This window comes from Ceratotherium simum, chromosome X (genome assembly GCF_057802395.1).
Source record: "Ceratotherium simum simum isolate JZ-2026a chromosome X, ASM5780239v1, whole genome shotgun sequence".
Taxonomy (NCBI): Eukaryota; Metazoa; Chordata; class Mammalia; order Perissodactyla; family Rhinocerotidae; genus Ceratotherium; species Ceratotherium simum.
The window spans coordinates 31,351,287-31,373,469 of NC_141940.1; the positions used below are offsets into that span (position 1 = coordinate 31,351,287).

At 38.0% G+C, this 22,183-nt stretch overlaps 1 protein-coding gene across 3 annotated transcripts in view; it reads left to right on the top strand.

Annotated features, from left to right (window-relative positions):
• The window catches only part of KLHL13 (kelch like family member 13), a 132,683-nt gene that overhangs the window by 24,159 nt on the left and 86,341 nt on the right, over positions 1-22,183 (top strand). For all 3 annotated transcript variants that reach the window (XM_087427530.1, XM_087427529.1, XM_004442249.2), the window contains one exon: positions 159-232. Coding sequence is in view for 2 of the 3 variants with exons in the window: in XM_087427529.1 (XP_087283655.1) it covers positions 183-232 (50 nt within the window). In the remaining variant the exon portion in view is untranslated. Of the gene's footprint in view, positions 1-158; positions 233-22,183 lie in introns of those variants that run through there.

Sequence of the window (22,183 nt, forward strand, 5' to 3'; positions counted from 1 at the left end):
TTCTTAATTTTCATAAGCTATAATATGGACATTAGGTGCATGGACATACATTTTGACTTTCTATCACAAAATGTATAAAATTTTACAAAGGTAGCATAATTTGAAAATTGTAGTATTGATTTTCATAGTAAACACTGACTTCTTTTCTTCCTGAACAGGTCATTATCCAGCTTCAAGAGGTGATGGATCATCTGCATAGAGGGGAATCAGTTGCTGCAATACTCCGTAACCGGTATATTTATGGAAACAGTTTTCCTTATAAGTTACATAATGTCTCTCCCGCCTATTTATATACCTAACATAGTAGATACTCAATAAATATTTGTTGAATACCTGGCATAGACTAAAAGTATTTGCTACAGGAATGAATAAAAGAATGACTGAGTGGCAAAGAAATGGAATGAAGAGCATGTTGGTGACTGGGTGTTCTAAGCTAATGAGAAAAAAATAGAGAATATAATTAGAAATCATACTCGGTATAAATTGTGAACACCTATTCCGTCAATGGAGCTATTGATTTGAATTTTTAGTTTTAAAGCATATGAATGAATAAATATGGGTATCCATTGCTTAAGAATAGATGTCTCAACAAAGTATTTTTTAAGTAGTATTGCCCTGTGACTGTGTGTACATTTCTGTTATTTAAAAATCCAGTTAAGGGCCGGCCCCATGGCGTAGCAGTTAAGTGCGCACGCTCTGCTGCTGGCGGCCCGGGTTTGGATCCCGGGCGCACACTGATGCACCGCTTGTCAGGCCATGCTGTGGCGGCGTCCCATATAAAGTGGAGGAAGACGGGCACGGATGTTAGCCCAGGGCCAGTCTTCCTCAGCAAAAAGAGAAGGATTGGGATGGATGTTAGCTCAGGGCTGATCTTCCTCACACACACACACACAAAAAATCCAGTTCAAACTTTTCCAGGGAGTTAGGAGAAATTCAGAGCTTCCTCCGACGATTTAGGATTTTAAATTCATGGTTTAAAGCAACATTGCTTTTGTTTTATAGGTGTGAAAGAGTATCCCTTATTGCCAATAATTTCATTGTACGGTTTGGGTGAAGCATTTGAAATAATATGCAGGAGCTGTCTAGATCACGGCTATGACACTTATTAGTGTTGTAGTCTTGGACAGGTTTCTTAATTGCTCTGTGCTTTGACTTATCTATGAAATGGGGATAATAATAGTACGTACATTTCAGAGTTGTTTGAGATTAAATAAGTGTCTGTGGGGTGTGTGCGTGTGTGTGTGTGTGTGTGTAGAAAGAGAGAGCTTGGCAAATAATACATGGTGTATCAGTGCTAGTATTGAAGTGTAAATGTGGGATTTTAACTATTTTGAAAATACAATATTTGTGTTTTTGAAATCTGAGGTAGTTTAAACATAGGTATGTCTTAAAAGAATACGGAAAAAGGGGAAAGGTTGAAGTAGGAAGGGGACATATATAAAGTCGTTGTTTTTTGACAGGTACCATACTAGGAATTTTATGTAATAATCCCTTTAAGGAAATATATGAAGGATGCCTGTTTGTTGGAATGTGTACTATCATCTGGGCAAGGGGCTATAAGGTAGACTTGCTCAGAGACACAGAAAGCAAGAAAATCATAGCAGGAATAATGTATGTCCATGTTGGGTGAAAAGATAGACGAAAAGAGCCATTGGAGGGAATGTTGAATTCCTAATGGTGAATTGAGTATGCAGAGTTCAAGCACTGCTGAATAGGAGGGTCTGTATCACACATTTGGTAGAGGAGATAGTAGGAGGGCAGGATTTCCTAAGGTCAAGTTGATGACTGAAGTGGTTATAGCATACCTGAATTTGTTTGTTCCCATTATTTTTATTGAGATATAATTATATACAGCAAAATACATAAACATTTAAATATACATCTTGATGATATTTTACATGTGCTCCCTCCAGAGAATTCCCTTGTGCCCCTTTCAGTCCATATCCCCTCCACTCCTGCTGAAGGGAAGCAGTATTCTGACTTATGCATATCTTGGGTTAGTTTTGCTTGTTCTTGAACTTCATGTAAATGGAGTTAGACACTGTGTATTCTTTTGTGTATGGCTTCTTTCATTCAAAATAATGTTTTGAAATCCATTATTGCTGCAAGTATCTGTCATTCCTTCTTTTTTTTGCTGTGTAGTATTCCATTGTTTAAATATACCATAATTTGTTTATCCATTTTCTTGTTGATAGTCATTTAAGTTGCATCTATTATTTGGCTATTATGAATAAAGCTGTTATTGGCATTTTTGGGTAAATCTTTTTGTGACCATATATACTTATTTCTTTTGGCTGTATATCTAGAAGTGGAATTGCTGGGTTATAGGAGATACATATATTTAATTTATATAACATTAATAGAAACTATCAAACATGTTTCTAAAGTTGTTGTACCATTTTCTACTCAAACCAGTAATAAGTAGGAATCCTCTTTAACTCTTGGTATTGTTAGTCTCTTTAGTTTTAGCCATTCTCTGGAGCATGTAGTGGTTTCTCATTACGGTTTTCACTTTGCATTTTCCTCATGTGTAATGATGTGAGCACATTTTCATATGTTTATTAGATATTTGTATATCTTTTAGAAATATCTGTTCAAGTCTTTTGCCGATTTTAAAAATTGGGTTGTTGTTTTCTTTTTGAGTTTTAGGAGTTTTTATTTTTGTGTGTGTGTGTGAGGAAGATCAGCCCTGTGCTAACATCTGCCAATCCTCCTCTTTTTTTGCTGAGGAAGACTGGCCGTGGGCTAACATCCGTGCCCCTCTTCCTCCACTTTATGTGGGACGCCACCACAGCATGGCTTGCCAAGCACTGCGTCGGTGTGCGCCCAGGATCTGAACTGGCGAACCCCGGGCCGCTGCAGGGGAGTGCACGCACTTAACCGCTTGCGCCACTGGGCTAGCCCTCTTTAGGAGTTTTTAAATCTATTCTGGATATTTTGATGTATGTAATATGAATATTTTCTTCCAATCTGTGGCTTGCCATCCAACTTTCTTATTTGTGTCTTTTGATGAGCATTTTTTTTTTATGAAGTTCAGTTTATCATTTTTTTCTTATATGCTCAGTGCTTTTTGTATCTTGCCGAAGAAATCTTTTCTCTCCCAAATTTCAGCCTTTATTCCTGAAGTTTTATGGTTTTAGCCCTCACATTATAAGTGCACTCTAGACCAGAAACCAAAGAAATGAACTTATGGCCTAGATTTCACATAGGATCTGGATAATTAATAAGGACACTCTATAAAAGAAAAGTCTCTTTGTACTTTTAATTCTAACTTAATACCTTTGTAAACAGCAAGGTAACTGAATTTTAACCTGAGTCATGCTTGGTGAGCCATAGAGAACTAGTCTTATGACCCCATTTTATAACACAGTGACTTTTGATTTTCTACTTTTATAATCTTTCTTATTATAAATAAGACCCTTTGAAAGAAACAGATAATTCTGGTACTAAATAAACTGATCCAGAGCATAGAAAATCATGGAAAACTGCCCAGTTCATTTTATGATGCTGCATAATTCAGATATCAAAACCTGAGAAAAATGTTGCTTGTTTGCGTGCACAAATTATGGATCAATTTAAAATTATAAATAATGTACAAACCAAACACATTTAGGAATAATATGAAAAGAATTAACCCTTTGTGACTAAGAAAGTTTTATCCCAGAGTGTAAATTGCTGAATACTATGAAAATTGCTCGTATGATGTATCCTGTCAACAGATCTCATAAGAAAAAAAGGTAAAATAAATGCTGAACGTGTTTGAAAAAATTCAATGCCCATTTTAAGAATAAACAAGTTAGTGATAGAGGGGGGCCCCGTGACCTAGTGGTTAAGTTTGACGCACTGTGCTTCTGTGGCCTGGGTTCAGTTCCCGGGCGTGGACCTACACCACTCGTCGGTGGCCATGCTGTGGCACCAAACCACATGCAAAATAGAGGAAGACTGACACAGATGTTAGCTCAGGGTGAATCTTCCTCAGCAAAAAAAAAGAGGAAGATTGGCAACAGATGTTAGTTCAGGGTGAAAAAGTTAGTGATAGAAACTTGCCCTAGTAACAAGAAAAATACTTATTTCTCTTAAACCAACAATCCAGCATCATACTTAATGGTAAAATGTAAGAGTTGTTCCTTATGCAGCAACAAAGCAAAGATGCCCACAATCACCATTATTTAATATATGTCTATACATTCTGGCCAGTGCCAATAAAGAGGTATAGTTAATGTAAAGGAGGAGACAAAAAATGATCAAGTTTTAGAAGATAGGCTCATATACCTACAAAAGCTAAGACTTATAAAACAACTTCTTAGTTGATAGAATTTTAATGAGTTCTAAAAAGTTGTTGGATATAAGATAAAAATTAAAAACCAGTACCTTTTATCTATATCAGGAATAGCCATTTGGAAGAGACAATGGAAAACAATCCATTTCCAAAACCCATAAAACATAAATATTTAGTAATAACCCCAACAAAAATGTCCTATATGAAGAAAATTTAAAAATTTAACCTAGAGACAGGAAAGGAAATATTTAAAAAATGGAGAGACGTACCACGGTTTTGAATTAAAAGACTAAATTTTGGGAAGAGATAAACCCTTCCCAAATTGTTATATAGATTTTACATGAATTTATTCACTATTTAACATTTTGACAAAGTGATTATTCAGTAAGATAAGGAATGTGTGAAAGAATTGTATCCCCATTGCTTAACACAATGTCTGGCATGTAGTAACTGCTAGTCAAAAAATCTTAATCATTTGTTCTAATTCAACACACATTTATTTTGTAATTGCTACGTGCTAAACATTTTTATGTGCCAAAAAATAATGAAAAGTGATGAATCTTTGTTCTCATTGAGCTTATATTTTTGGTGGTGGTGAGTGTGGGGTCAGATAAAAAACATATATTGGAGAAAATTGCTTTCAAAAACTAATAAAGTAGCTAGAAATATAAAGAATGAAGGGTGGGGGCAGCCATGCAGAAGAGCATTAACCTCTTATTAGTCTTACATGTTTTTAGTCTTGCAATCTACCAGTCATCGTGTATTTTACCCTATTTGAAGTTTTATTCTAGTGATTCATATGTGTGGCTTGCTTTGCTGCAGACAGCATCTGGATCTGAGCATCATCCTCATGCACACAGTATGGTATGTCTGGGAGGACACATTGTGGTTAAGAGTCACCCGTTTGGTGTTGTGGTGGTGGTGTTTTCTGATGGGGTTCCTAGCTCTGATAATGGTTCCTGCAACGATGTGTAAAAGCTGTGACAGTGTTCCAGTTTTCTAAAAGTACTCTTTGATAAATAAGACATGGTATAAAATATTGTCTGGTATTTGCAATACAGGAAAAAGGTTGCCAAACACTGTGTAATCGAATTTTGTTGCTTTAACAAACATTATGCACCGCTTACTGTGCAAGGTGTTAGGGATATAGCAGTGAATGATAGATAATGAATGCATCGTTCCCTGCCAGTTAGGTGGCTATTGTAGTAGTCAAAATAAGTCAAAATATGAAATGAGGAGAGTCTGAACACAGGTGATGGCAGTGGGAATGAAGAAGAGGGGAGGGGATGCAGTTGTGAAATATTTAGGGATAAATTTGACAATATTTGATGTTCAACTAGATTCTTCACACTCTGGTCAAAGTGATCTCTTAAAATTGCTAATCTGATAATGTTGCCTAGATTGCCCTTTCCTGTCTCTGACTATTGAAATCCTACACGTTCTTCAAGACCCAGATCAAATTCCATGCCCTACCTAGCCTTCCCTGATCAATCCAAGCAGATGATCCAAAGAGTCTCTTTTGCCTCTGAACTGTTTTGCTCCTGCAAAGAAGTTTATCAGGTGTGGTTCTGCACTGAAGTAATTTGAGCATGTCTTTGCTTACAACATCATTAAGGGAGCTCTTTCAGAGAGTGACTGTTTCTAATGTATGTTCATATCATATCATATATAACGAAGGATTTTGTGCATAGTAGGTATTCACTTAATACTTGTAGAGGTTACAACATTTATCAACAATTATTTGTTGCTGATGATTTTATTTGGTTATATTGTTTAGGGTAGTTTTGTTTTCCACAGTCATCTCTTACTTATAGTTAAGTAGTTGAATATGAGGTAACAATCATTAAAATTGTAATTCAGACTATTGAAATTTAGTAGAGATTCCAGGAATAAGCTCAGACTTTTTTACTGATGTAATATATAATCACTTCTTAATAGTGTTGGTGTCAGGGGAACACAGGGCTTTGAATCAGGTCTTTTGATATTTAAAAATATTGAGCTTTTACTATTTGTCAAGCAGTCTTCATCTGTCAAATTTAAGGATTGGAAAACCCCAGCCTTCCTTTTAGTTTTAAAAGCCTGGAATTATATCTTTAAGCTTAAGCATATAGTAGGTGATAAATAAACACATTAACTTCGAGGATGATCAACGATTGAAGATACGTGCTTTTATTACTGTTTTCATAATTTGGCTTTATAAAGTTCAGTGAAGATATTTTCTATGCTTTTTAAGGATTAAAAACTTGTGATGATCCAGTTTTATCTTTGCGGAAGTAAGCAAGGCAATGATTATAATAGGGTGAAATCTTAGACTAGAAGATGCCTATAAGGATTATAATGCAAGAGAGTAATGCACGAGTTTCTGAGGCTAGTTATATTTTATACAATAGACTTTTATTTTGGTTCAGGAATTCCGTAAGTTTTGGTGACGCATTATTATTGTCATAATATGTTGCAGTAGGTGCACGTGCAGTTTATCAGCATATCTGTTCCTCTCACTGAAGAGTTGCATGTTTTTATACATAATTCTGTATATACTCTACGTTCTTTCTGGGCAGTCTCATCTACAGCCGTTACTTCAATCCCAAAGTACAGTAGTCCTCCCTTGTCTGTAGTTTCAGGTGTTCGTGGTCAACCACGGTCCCAAAATATTAAATGGAATATTCCAGAAATAAACAATTTATAATTTTTAAGTTGTGAGCCCTTCTGAGTAGCGTGATGAAATCTCGCGCCATCCTGTGGTGTCCCACTCCGTCCTACTTGGGACATGAATCATCCCTTTGTCCAGCATATCCATGCTGTATATCTACCCGCCCATTAGTCACTTAGTAACCATCTAGGTTATCAGATCAACTGTCGTGGTATTACTGTGCCTAATTTATAAATTAAACTTTATTGTAGGTATGTATGTATAGGAGTAAATATAGTGTATATAGGGTTCGGTAGTATCTCAGGTTTCAGGCATCCACTGGGGGTCTTGGAATGTATCCCCTGCAGATAAGGAGGGACTACTACATATGCTGAAGACCTTAACATTTATATCTTGAGTCTAAATCTTTTTTATGAGTCCCAGATTAAAACGTTTGTTATTCCCTCTCTCCACCAGTTTGTTTTGACTCTACAAGTGATACATATTTATTATAGAACAGTCAAAAAATAGAAAATTATATATAATCAGGGAAAATAATCACCTAAGGTAATCTCTATTAACTTCTTGATGCATTTTCCCTCTAGTCTTGCAGTGCATTTTCACATGTAACTGAGGTTGTAATTATTGAACTTCATCTGGTTATAGTGTTGCAGTTAAGAGCAGAGGCTTTGAAGTCTGCCAAATGCAGGTTCAAATCAAGCTCTGCTACTGACTAGCTGTGTGAACTTTGGAAAGTGTCTTAACCTCTCTGAGTCTGTTTCCTCATGTAAAATAAAATAATATCACTGTATGGAATTGTTCTGAGGATAAAATAAAATATAAGCTAGTCAGGTTCCTGGCACATGGTAAATGCTCAGTAAATGGAAACACTTACTGTTTTATTATACTGTATATCATGTCTGTATCCTGCTGTTTTTCTTAGTTATATCATAAGCATTTTCACATGTCAGTAAAAACTTGTACTAGACATAATAGCTGCAGAGTATAAACTCTTCCATGGTACAAATGATTTCTTAATATTAAATATTTAGGTTGAATCCACTTCAACTTAAGTTATAGGATCTTCCATGTCATATTTTCTCCCTTGCTTTAACATTTATCTTTATTTCCTTCTATTTAATGAATTTGTTTTATACGATGTCAGATCCTCTCTTTACTCCTTCTGGTGTACATTTTGGTTGTTAACTCTAGTTTAGTTTCCTTGCAGTGGACCAATATAATTTATAGCTTTCCTCATCTGATCTTGTTATCTTATTTGGCTTCCTCTTCCTGCTTTATTGAGGCTGTGTTGTCTTATTCTCTTGAATGTGCCAAAGGCTTTCAACGTTGTTTTCTGGCTCCTATATGGCAGCATTTGCAGAGTTCTGCTTTTTCTCTGAGTCTTTATGATGACAAATCTTTTCCTTGTTTTTCAATACATTTTCATTGGCCCCGTGCTTGTTGTTTTTCTGTTTGTTTATTCTCAAAGGAAGAAAGATTCCCCAAATGGTCTTGTACTGGCCATTCTCTTTGTCTGAAACCTTCTTCCCCATGATCTCTGTGCGGCTGGCTCTTCTTGTTATTCAGGTCTCCATTTAAATGTCCTCTCTTGAGAGGTTTTCTTTGACCACCCAGTCTAAAATGGCCACCTGTTTAGTGTCACACCACCCTAATTTAACTCTCTGCGTAAGACTCATTTCTATTACTAGTAGATATTTTCCTTCTTTCACTAAAATACAAGCTCTAGGAGGGCAGGGATCTTGTCTGTCTTGTTGATTGCTTTAATCTTAGCACCCACAACCATGTCTGGTGCGTAAGTGCTCAGTAAATATTTGATGAATGAATGAATTAACCTTTGCCCCTCTCTATGTGCTCTTGGGTACTAATCCAACCTCTTTCTCAGACTTTTACCCAGGAGTCAATACTGATAGAAATAAATGCCTGAAAAAATAAGTAAATGGGGGAGAAGAGACAAATCTTCCTTACAAAATAATTCCAAACTTTGTGTGTATGTGTGTGTGTGTGTGTGTGTGTGTGTGTTTGTATATATATATTTTGCCCTCCAAGAGATAGAACTTCATCTGTCTCCTCCCTTGAGTGTGCACTAAATGATTCGCTTCCAAAGAAAAGAGCATGGAAAGGAAAGAATAGTATCTTTACAGTGAAGAAATCTGGCAAATACTACCTGTGGTAGACAGAATAATGGCCCCTCAAGGACATGCACATCCTAATCCCCAGAACCAGTGACTGATTCTGTACATGGCAAAAAGGACTTTGCAGATATGATCAAGCTAAGGACCTTGAGATGGGGAAATTACCCTGGAGAGCCCAAGGTAATCACAAGAGTCCTCATAAAAGGGATGCAAGAGGATTCAGAGTCAGAAAAAGATGTGATGATGGAAGAAGGAGTTGGAGCAATGCTCTTGGAAGGTGTAGATGGTGCCGGACCCATAGAATGCTGGTGGCCTCTAGAAGCTGGAAAAGACAAAGAGACCAATTCTCCCTCGAAGACTTGTCAATACCTTGATTCTAGACTTCTGACCTCCAAAACTGTAAGATAGTCAATTTGTGTACTTTAAGGCTACTAAGTTTGTGGTAATTTATCACAGCAAAAATAAGAAATGAATACACCATGTTTCCAGAGCTTGGCACACAGGCTTCCTAATATATTCCAAGAGTTATCATTTCTGACTTGACACAAACACAAGAGAAGAAGTATTGGCAGTGGCGTTGATCAGAAGTGGGCATACAGTAGAAGGGAACAGCACCTTTCCAGGTATCAGCTTCCGTGTGGGCACTGGTTTTCCTCACTCTTTTTGTCTATATGGTATTTAGTGGGAAGTTGGGGGAGGTAGGATCAGAGGCTACTAACTATTCATTATTTAAAATTGGACATTCATGTATTTATCTTACAGTTTTCCTTTCCCTACTGTATAATGTATGTTCACTGTGGAGTATTTGGAAAAATATGGAAAAGTATAATCCTACTGCTCTGAAAGCACTGTTACTATTTTGAAAGTCATAAATATAAGCGTTTATTCAACATGAACATTCCCTACTATTGTAAACATGATGTGTCCAAACCCGTCTAATCTCAGTCCCCAGCACCTGCCTCCGTATCTGTAGTCTTGGCCTCGTTTAACAATACCACCATTCACTCAGTTGCCTGAGTCAGAAGCTTGGGCATCATCCTAGATTCTTCTTTCTTTCTTATCCCCCATATTCAGTGTCACCAAGTCCTATTTCTCCTTCTTAATTATTTCTCCAATCCGCACCTCTTGCTGCTTTATTCTTATTACCACCATCTTATTTCAGGCCTACATAATTTGTCGCCTATATCATTATAATATCCTTCTGAACTGGATTTTGTCTTAGCCCTCCTCTGCCTCCTTCTCCCCCTCTAGTCCATTCCTCCTGTTGCAGCCATAATGATCTTTTTGGAATGTAAATATGTTCATATTATTTCCTTTCTTAGATTTTGTCAGTGGCTTGCAGTGTGGCAAGGCCCTCCATGTGGCTTCTTTCTGCCTCACCAGCCTCATCTCCTGCCTAGAGCAGCCTCCCTCAATGTTGGAAGATGACATGTTCCCTCATATTTCCATCCCTCTTTCTGGTGTGCCTTCTCTCTGATTCTTGGCCTAACCAGCTCGTGTTTATCCTTCAAGACCCAGCACAGGTATTAACTCCTCTATGAAACTTTCACTGACGTGTACCCCCTACCTCTTCCAAGCAGAATTTGGCGTTCCTTAATAGTGGATCCCATGGTGTCGACTTTTATTTCTATGGTGGTAGTGGTGGTGGTCGAAGTCCCAATAGTAGTAATAGTTGTATTGGCAATACAGGCATATCTCAGAGAGATTGCGGGTTCAGTTCCTGACCACTATAATAAAGCGATTATTGCAATAAAGCGAGTCACATGAATTTTTTTGGTTTCCCAGTAAAAGTTATGTTTACACTATACTGTAGTCTCTTAGGTGTGCAATAGCATTGTCTAAAAAAACCTATGTGCATACTTTAATTAAAAGTACTTTATTGCTAAAAAAATGCTAACCATCATCTGAGCCTTCAGCAAGATGAAATCTTTTTGCTGGTGGAGGGTCTTGCCTTGATGTTGATGGCTGCTGACTGATCAGGGTGGTGGTTGCTGAAGGTTGGGGTGGCTGTGGCGATTTCTTAAAATAAGGTAACAATGAAGTTTGCCGCATCCGTTGATTCTTCCTTTCACTAAGGATTTCTCTGTAGCATGCGATGCTGGTTGATAGCATTTTACTTAACAATAGAAGTTCTTTCAAAATTGGAGTCAATTATCTCAAGCCCTGCCACTGCTTTATCAGCTAAGTTTATGTAATACTCTAAATCCTTTGTTGTCATTTCAACAATCTTCACAGCATCTTCACCAGGAGTAGATTCCATCTCAAGAAACCACTTTCTTTGCTCATCCATAAGAAGCAACTCCTCACCCGTTCAAGTTTTATCATGAGATTGCAGCAATTCAGTCATGTCTTCAGGCTCCACTTCTAATTCTAGTTGTCTTGCTGTTTCCACCACATCTGTAGTTACTTCCTCTGCTGAAGTCTTGAGCCCCTCAAAGTCATCCATGAGAGTTCAAATCGACTTCTTCCAAACTCCTGTTATTGTTGATATTTTGACCTCTTCCCATGAATCACGAATGTTCTTAATGGCTTCTACAATGGTGAATCCTTTCCAGAAGGTTTCCATTTGACTTTGCCCAGATCCATCAGAGGAATCACTATCTATGGCAGCTATATATAGCCTTGCAAAACGTCTTTCTTTTTTTTTTTTTTTTAAAGCTTCTTTACATGGTTGTATATCCTAGTTGTTAGTTTTAGTTCTCTATGTGAGCTGCTGCCACAGTGTGACAACTGACAGATGGGTGGTGTGGTTCCATGACCGGGAAACGAACCCTGGGGGCGATGGTGAGAGCGCCAGATCTTAACCACTAGACCTCCAGGGCTGGCTCCAAAATGTATTTCTTAAATAATAAGACTTGAAAGTAGAAATTACTCCTTGATCCATGGGCTGCAGAATGGATGTTGTGTTAGCAGGCATGAAAACAACATTAATTTTGTTGCACATCTCCGTCAGAGCTCTTGGGTGACCAGGTGCATTGTTAAGGAACAGTAATATATATATGTATATATATATATATATTTTTTTTTTTGTGAGCAAGATTAGCCCTGAGCTAACATCTGTTGCCAATCCTCCTCTTTTTGCTGAGGAAGACTGGCCCTGGGCTAATATCCGTGCCCATCTTCCTCTACTTTATATGGGATGCCGTGACAGCATGGCTTGACTAGCTGTGCATTGGTGCGCACCCAGGATCCGAACCTGCAAACTCCAGGCTGACGAAGTGCAGCAGGCACACTTAACTGCTGCACCACCAGGCCAGCCCCTGAACAGTAATATTTTTACAGGAGTCTTTCTTTTTGAACAGTAGGTCTCAACAGTGGGCTTAAAATATTTAGTAAGTCATGTTGTAAACAGATGCACTGTCATCCAAGCTTTGTTGTTCCATTTATAGAGCACAGGCAGAGTAGCCTTAACATAATTCTTAGAGGCCCTAGGATTTTTGCAATGGCAACTGAGCATTGCCTTCAACTTAAAGTCACCAGCTACATTAGCCCCTAACAAGAGTCAGCCTGTCCTTTCAAGCTTTGAAGCCAGGCATTGACTTCTCCTCTGTAGCTGTGCAAGTCCTAGATGGCATCTTCTTCCAGTGGAAGGCTAGTTCGTCTACATTGAAAATCTACTGTTTAGTATAGCTGCCTTCATTAATTATCTTAGCTAGATCTTCTGGATAACTTGCTGCAGCTTCTACATTAGCACTTGCTGCTTCATCTTGCACTTTTGTGTTATGGAGATGGCTTCTTTCCTTAAACCTCATGAACCAACCTCTGCTAGCTTCAGACTTTTCTTCTGCAGCTTCCTCACCTCTCTCAGCCTTCACAGAATTGAAGAGAGTTAGGGCCTTGCTCTGGATTAGGCTTTGGCTTAAAGGAATATTGTGGCTGATTTGATCTTCTATCCAGACCACCAAAACTTTCTCCATATCAGCAATAAGGCTGTTTTGCTTTCTTATCTTTTGTGTATTCACTGGAGTAGCACTTTTAATTTCCTTCAAGAACTTTCATCTTGCACTCACAACTTGGGTGACTGTTTGGCCCAGGAGATCTAGCTTTCTGCCTGTCTTGGCTTTTGACATGCCTTCCTCACTAAGCTTAATCATTTCCAGCTTTTGATTTAAAGTGAGAGATGTGCGACTCTTCCTTTCACTCGACCACTTAGAGGCCACTGTAGGGTTATTAATTGGCCTAATTTCCATATTGTTGTGTCTCAGGTGATAGGGTGGCCCAAGGAGAGGGAGAAAGATGGGAACGGCCGGTCGGTGGAGCAGTCAGAACACAGACAACATTTATCGATTAAGTTCACTGTCTCTCATGGGCACGGTTGGTGGCACCCCAAATCAGTTACAATAGTAACATCAAAGATCACTGATCACAGATCACCATAACAAAATAATAGTGAAAAAATTTGAAATAGTGAGAGAATTACCAAAATGTGACACACAGACGTGAAGTGAGCAAATGCTGTTGGAAAAATAGTGCCTACAGACTTCTCAATGCAGGGTTGCCAGAAACCTTCAGTTTGTAAAAAACACAGTATCTGCGAAGTGCAATAAAAGGAAGCACAATAAAATGAGGTATGTCTGTAGTCGTTGTAATAGCTAACACTTAAATAACATTTACTTTGTGCCAGGTTCAAATTATATATATGTATTTATTAATTTATCTTATTCTCATAATACTCCATGAAGTAGGTACTATCATTATTCCCACTTTACAAACGAGGAAATGAGGCACAAAGAGTTTAAGTTGTCCAAGGTCATGCAGCTAATAAGCATGGATGCAGGGTTCAAACCCAGGAAGTTCAGTTCCAGCGTCTGAGCATTTAACCATATGACGGTCTGTCTCCTTCCGGTGTTGTGAGCTCCCTGAGGATGGGGATTTTGGCTGTCCTCTGTCACCTGCCTGTGTCCCATTCCATAAAAGGATTTCCGTTAACTGGTTCCTTAATCTCTGACGAACTAATTCTTCTTATTTTTTTTTTTTTTGCTGGGAAGGATTCGCCTTGAGCTAACATCTGTTGCCAATCTTCCTCTCTTTTTTTTTTTCCTCCCCAAAGCCCCAGTACATGGTTGTATATCCTAGTTGTAACTCCTTCTAGTTCTTCTATGTGAGCCACTGCCACAGCATGGCAACTGACAGATGGGTGGTGTAGATCCGTGCCAGGGAAACGAACCCAGGCTGCCAAAGTGGAGCGTGCCAAACTTTAACCACTAGGCCATCAAGGCTGGCTCCAAACTAATTCTTGATAGGTAGTTAATGATTGAACAATTCTTTGATGATCTTTTAGAGAAAGCAGGCAGCAAATAAAAAGGAATGACTCTTTTTTTTTTTTTTTTTGTGAGGAGATCAGCCCTGTGCTAACATCTGCCAATCCTCCTCTTTTTTTGCTGAGGAAGACTAGCCCTGGGCTAACATCCATGCCCATCTTCCTCCACTTTATATGGGACACCGCCACAGCGTGGCTTGCCAAGCAGTGCGTCGATGTGCGCCTGGGATCCGAACTGGTGAACCCCAGTCCGCCGCAGCGGAGCACGCGCACTTAACTGCTTGCGCCACCGGGCCGGCCCCAGGAATGACTCTTAAATTTTGTGTAGGGCTTCTTATCTATTACCCATGGTGTTGACCCTAAGGCCAAGCCAAGTCTACTGTGTTTTGGGTGTGCATATATTTTAACTGACAGATTAAGTGCTATAAATGAATTGGGAGCCTGGAAGTTGATAAAAGTAAGTTTTTCTTTAAGAAGTTTTCACTTCTCTCTTTTTCTAATCTTTCATTTTTTTTTCCCTTTTCATCTTTCCAACAAATACAGTTACATGGAGAGTGTTAAAAAGATGATGTAGGGGCCGCCTGGTGGCATAGTGGTTAAGTGCGCACACTCCACTGTGGCAGCCTAGGGTTCAGGTCCCGGGCGTGCACCAATGCACAGCTTGTCAGGCCATGCTGTGGCGGCGTCCCATATAAAGTAGAGGAAGATGGGCACGGATCTGAGCCCAGGGCCAGTCTTCCTCAGCAAAAAGAGGAGGATTGGTGACAGATGTTAGCTCAGGGCTAATCTTCCTCACAAAAAAAAAAAAAAAGAAAGAAAAGACGATGCAAAATTTCCAAAGCTTCCTGAACCACAGTTGGGTCAAGTTCTGTTTTGGGTTACATGTGACAAGGAATATGGAACCATGCAATAATTCAGATCCTTAATTAATGTGGATGCTTTTAAAAAGTAGCCAAGCAGAGAACAAAGGTTTCCTTTGTCTTTTTGGTTATCAGTGCTGTGTGATATTTCAACTCCCTATTTCCCAACACTTTTCTTTCTACCCTTGCTTCATTTGAGATTAAGATAAACAGAAAAAAAGTAATACCTTTTCTTTTTCCTGGAAGCTCTACTCTTTCATTAGATTACAGTTTCTGTGCCTGCCTTTGGGGTTTAGCAATGGCAGTTTAAAGCTTTGTGTCCCCTGGACAGCCCTACTGTGGGTCTCCTGTGAGAGCCAAGCCCTTCATCTGCCATCGAGGGAAAGGAGATGTGCCCTCTTCCCTTCCTGAGGATCTCCTTCTCCATGGTATGCTATGAAATGAATTTTCCTGAAGGCTAGGATATTTTTCTGTATCAGCATAGCATGGCATAGCTGACATAGATACAGGGTATAGATAGCTAGAAAGAAATCCTCTGGTGATTTTAGCAATCTGTTTTCCAGGAAACAAAATAATAGAGGCAGCAGAATGAATTCAAATTAAACTTGATGTTGTTTTTGACAGGAGCCGTGCCTAGATATAGACAGTGTCATCTATTTTTCCTTGGCACATTATTGAAAATACTGTTATGTAACTCTGTCTGAACTCGTCTGCGATCAGCCATTGTTCAGAGTTGGCAGGTCTGTCAGGCTTGGCTTAGCTCCCACTTTTGCCTTCTCAAGCTTGGGTGGCTGTTCCGAGTCACTGGGAGGCCACCTAGAACACACTTTTCTCTCTAGGTTCCCTGAGGCAGCACTAAAACCAATAAGACCTCTAGGGACAGGATAGCTATTTGATCTCCAGATACAGGGTATAGATAGCTAGAAAGAAATCCTCTGGTGATTTTAGCAATCTGTTTTCCAGGAAACAAAATAATAGAGGCAGCAGAATGAATTCAGTCTGTCCCTCCATGTTACATTTATCCTCTGACCTTGTGACAGGGGAAAGTACATAAATGTTAGCTTTTGATCCCATCCTCCTACCCATTCCTCTTAGGGGTAGTTTATTTACCTGATTGACCCTTCTGTTGAAAAGGCAGAATGCAGTAATGAGTTTGGAGTTTGAAAAACCCTGTTTTTGGGACCTGGTTCTGCCAACATAACAGTGGAAATTTATTTAATCTGCTACCAGTTTCTTTCTTTTTCTTTCTCCTTTTTTTCCCTGAACAGAAATACTTTCTCCTGTCTCGAAAATTAATGAGATGACATGCTTGATTTGCTTTGTTCTCCCTGGAAGGTACCCCCTGAGTCAATTAAAGTTGATTTTTGAAAGGAGTTGAAAACAGATTTAAGGCTATTTGTTTTGCTAAGAATAGTTGTGGCTCTACAAATAACAGAGTAAATTTCTTTTGAGTTAGAAAACGATCGAAGAGATAGCGTTCAACCCTCTTGAATGCAAAAAGACAGGGAATCTGATATGCAAAGTTGAGAGAATTTCTCCAAGTTCACATAGCAAGGGAAAGAGCCAAGACATGAGTTTTCTGACATAAAGTGTCGTTTTTACCTCAGAAACTTGCATTTTGCATATTTAAGCAAAAAAAGAAGTTTCTACAATTAAATATATTCCTTCAGATTTCCAGTATTATATAGTGCATTTGATAAATTTAATATTTATAGTTAAATAGGTATAGCCTTTATCATTATTTTTATGAGTAAAATACTTTTTCTCTTCGCTAAATAGTTTAAGTAGTTTCTTTTCTGTGGGTTGGATAAGTATTAATAAGGAATTGATACTTATATTAATTATAATAAGGGAATAAGTATTAATCTAATAATCAGTGGGGAGTAGGGAGATGGATAAAAATAGAATGGAAACCCAGTGCAGTCTGTGTCCTAAACTTTTCTATGAGTGCTATGCTAGTGTATTATTTGGTCTTAAACATATACTTAATGACACATCTATGTGCAGACACAGCTCTTGCTGTTAACAATATTGTTAATTAGATTCCAACTCATTCTCCTGCCTCAGTTATTTCGTTTCCCCTAAAACAGACAACTTCTTTCCAGCTATCTACAGCCTCATGTATTAGTTTCCTCTTGCCTCTGGAACAAATAACCACAAACTCAGTGCTTAAAACAACGCAGATTTATTATCTTACAGTTTTGGAGGTGATTGGACTAAAGTCAGGATATAGGCGGGGCTGTGTTCCTTTCTGGAGACTCTAAAGGAGAATCCCTTGCCTTGCCTTTCCCAGCTTCCAGAGGCTGCCTGCGTTCCTTTGCTCTTAGTTCTCTTCCTCCATCTTCAAAGCCAGCAACAGTGGGTTGAGTTCTTCTCAAATCTCATCACTTGGATCTCTTTTGCTTTCCTTCTTCCAATTTTAAGGACCCTTATTATTGCATTGAGCCTATGTGAATAACCCAGAATAATCTCCCCATCTCATAACCCTTGATTTAATCTCATCTGCAAATTCTCTTTTGCCACGTAAAGTAACATATTCACAGGTCTCAGGGATTAGGAAGTGGACATCTTTTGGGGGGCCATTGTTCTGCTCACCTCACACAATATCCATGTCAAGTCTACCATGCTGTGTGTTTTCCTTCTGAGGGTGTTAAGATAATGGCTCTTTTTCAATTTTAAAAATTATTTTCTAGAACATCTGTCACAAATTCTTATTCCAATACCCCTCATTTACTTTCCCTTATTAAGAGAATTTCCACCCATTATAGATGAAATACGTATGTATACATATAATATGTATATGAAAATTATAGGAATTTTGGAAAATGCAGAACAGAAAATAAATCACGCATTATTCCACCTTGTCTAAGGTAAACCAGTTATTGTGTTGGTATACTTCTTTTCAATTGTTTTTCCATGCGTATATTTTACATGGTCATCATAATGTATGTACAATTTTGTATTTCGTTTTTCTTATACAAGGTGATGCCATTAATACTTTCCATATTGTTAATAATCTTCTTAATAATCACCTAATGAAAAAATTGTTTTATTATAAAATTAATCCAAGTTCATAGTATAAAATTTAGAATATACAGAAAAGTATAAATAAAAAGTAAATTCTAGTGCCATCATTAGATTTAACTACTCTTTAACATTTAGGTATATTTCACTCATTTTTTTCCTTCCTTTTAAGTAATTTGATATCATGTTTTTCCCTAATAATAATGCATTGTTAACATACTATCCTGAAGGGTAAATTTTAAAATAAATTGTATTGCAAAAATAACATATGGTCATTAGTTTTAAAACTTTGAAAGTACTTTTATGAAAAAAGAAAATTTATATCATTTATATTCCAACCACTCAGTTAATATTTTGCTCTATCTTCATATAAAATGTGTGGCATCACTCTATGTGATATCCTTATGAAATGCTTTAAACACTGTCTGGAACATAATAAGCATTCAAATGTTATTTCCTCTTGTAAATGTTGTCAGCTTCATTATAAGAATTATTTTATTATATGCATGTACCAAAATTTTATTAGCATTTTCCTATGTATAATACCTTTTGTTTTGAAACAATCTCAAATTTACAGAAAAACGGCAAGATTAGTACACAGAACTTTTCTTTTTCTTGAACCATTTTGGAGTAACTTGCTGACACAATGCCTATCAGCCCCAAATTCTTCAGTGTATAATTCCTATAAATGAGAACATTCTCCTATATGACCTTAATTCAACCATCAAAATCAGGAAATTAACATTAATATATTAGTACATTCTAATCAAAGCCCATTCAGATTTTTCCAATTATCCCCAGTGTTCTTGATAACAAAAAGTTCCAGTTCAGAATCATACATTACATTTAATTGTAATGTCGCTTCAGTTTTCTTCCATCTGGAACACTTCCTCAGTCTTTCCTTGACTTTCATGACCTTGACACTTTTGAAAACTACAGGCCAGTTATTTTGTAGAATGTTCTTCTGTTTGGGTTAGTCTCAATGGTTTGTCATGATTATATTCAGGTTTTCCATCTTCAGCAGGAATTGCACGGAAATCGTGTTGTGGTCTTGTTGCATCCTATCAGGTGACACATGATTTTAATTTATCCCGTATTGATGATGTTAACTTGATTAAGATAGTGTCTGTCAGACTTCTCCACAGTGAAATTACTTTTTCTCCCCTTTCTAATTAATGGTATTTCTAGGTGGGAAGTTGGGAGTACAGTGAGACTCTATAAACATCTTGTTCCTCATCAAATTTTTAATATTTCATTTATTTATTTGTATCGGTATGGAGCCATAGATTCCCATTTTATGCAAAGAGTTATAATCCGTTATTAATTTTGATGCCAAATAAGTCCCAGATTTGACCAGTAGGAGCCCATTTAAGTTGGTTTCTGTGTCTTTTTGACATGTCTCCTTCATTCTTCCTTACATTTTGCGTTCATCTTTTACTTTCCACATACTTCCTTACATTCCAGTTCATCTTGTATTTTCTCTGCCTTAGCCCTGGAGTCAGTCATCCTGGTTCCTTTTAGTGAAAAATAGTGTCTAGAACCAAAATCTGTGTGCTGTGTGTGTTCATTGCTACTGGGGTATTGCTGCTCCCAGGCCCCTTCAGTGGACAGAGCTAGGAAATACATCTCTCTGAGTGTATATACACACCACATATATACATATACACATTTACATCTATATTTCAATATCATTATATATTGAAAACCGTGAGTTCCCACCAATATCTCAAATTATGATCCAACACCATAGAACTCATTCTAGTTTTCTCGCTTTCCATGTTTTCACCTCTCAATCTCTAACATTAAGAAACGTGTCTCCCATTATTTGACCAATGCCCCTGTGTGTAGCTAGTACCCTGTTGATCCCCTCTTGCCTTTTCCCTCCCCAAATGTTGGCCTCCAATCCCTGCCTGGCTGTGGCTGCTGTCCCCTGTATGAATACCCTCCTCGTTTGTTTGGGGTTCAACTCACCATGCCCTGCTACCATTGATGTTGCCTTCCTGCGGTGGCACTTTCCTCATCCTCTGAAGCCTCATAAAGGGCCTCCACCATAGCCTCCCTCCCTTGCCCTCACCAGAGGATGCCTACTTTGCTTGGCCTCACTAATGGCTTTCAGACTAAACTGTTCAGGAAGGGGAAGGGAATAAACTTTCTCTATATTTTGACTATTAAGTTATTGTCACTCTTTTCCTCACAAACATGCTTTTCAATGATTATTCCCCTTCTGTTGGATGTTTAGTTATATCACATACTTTTTGTTGCTGTTATTCTTAGAAATAATTTTTTAATACAGTCAACATCCACTATGTTTTCTTCATTATATTTTATGGTATTTTTGCTTGTCAACTTGAGTGCTTCAGATTAATATTAATTAGCTTACTGGTTTATTATTATTGCTGATTTGATTCTTACTTAATGATAATATAGAAATAAGCTGTCAGAAAATGAGGCGGTTGGGAGTAAGATGATTTTCCAGATAATTATGGTATAATTTGTAGAATCACTGCTTTTTTCTCATAATAATAATTTTTGAATGGAGATAATTTTAAAATATATTGCACAGTACCCTCTTCCTGATTATTTAAGGTTTGGGACATGAGTTCAAAAAGTCCGATTTCCTTAGCATAGTATAGAAAACCCTTCATACTGGGTTTCCAAACTACCCTTCTCACCCCACTTTCTGCCACTCCTCATTTTGCTACCCTATGCTGTTGCTGTACCGCATTATTTGTCCTTCCCCAAATATGCCACATTCTTTGTATTTCTGTGATAGTGTCGAATTATCCAATAGGTACATTAAGCATGTGCTCAGAGCACCAACCAGGCACACCAAAGTATGAAGGTTAAAAAAAGTATTTGATATTTCATGAGCATCAGATTTGTTCTCATCAAAGAAATTAGATCTTTGTTGGATTGCCTTACCCCTAATTTACAGTGTAGGGTTATTTATAATTTGAAATACATATGAGGATGAATGTAAAGAGGCAATGTGCAAGAGAAAATGAAATAGTCTTTTCTGTGATTAAGGCCTCTCAAGGTTTATTGAGACCCTCTGTGCCTTTGTTCTTGCTACATCTGTGAACTCTGCTTCCTGTCCCCAACAGAATTACATGATATTCAAGTCCACAGCGTTTGATTGCACATCTATCGTATCAGTTAAAGGCACATTGCATAATAATTACTTTTTTAATAGTCTCTCCCGATTAGACTATGAAGTCCGTCAGGAAAATGACGTGTTCCTGTCTAGCCATTCATTCCTTGCAACTAACCCAGTGACTTATTAAATGCTGATGAACTGAATAATTTATTGTCCTGTCTATAGATGCAGATTGTGGCCCTTGTAGGAGAGAGTAAATGATCTCTCTGAAACTGTAGGACAGCTGATTCAATGGCATCTACCAGGATAGAATTTGATGTGTCTAAATAGTCCAGCTTTGTTAACACATCAAACTATTCAGGGAATAGCCAGTGCTTAGAAATAAGCATTCTGAAAAGACATAAGATTCTTATGCCACAAGATGGTGTACTGGTGAGTTTTCCTCCTAGCTTGCCCTGTGTTCTAACAATCAAGATACATCTTTAGGGGCCGGCCCCGTGGCTTAGCGGTTAAGTGCGTGCGCTCCGCTACTGGCGGCCCGGGTTCAGATCCCGGGCACGCACCGACGCACTGCTTGTCCGGCCATGCTGAGGCCGCATCCCACATACAGCAACTAGAAGGATATGCAACTATGACATACAACTATCTACTGGGGCTTTGGGGAATAAAAAAGGAGGAGGATTGGCGATAGATGTTAGCTCAGAGCCTGTCGTCTTCAGCAAAAAGAGGAGGATTGGCATGGATGTTAGCTCAGGGCTGATCTTCCTCACACACACACACAAAAATAACTAAAATAAAATGTGAAAAAAAAAGATACATTTTTAGATTTTCTAGATTTATTCTTATATATACATGTTCATTCAGTTGTATTAGTTCTTCAA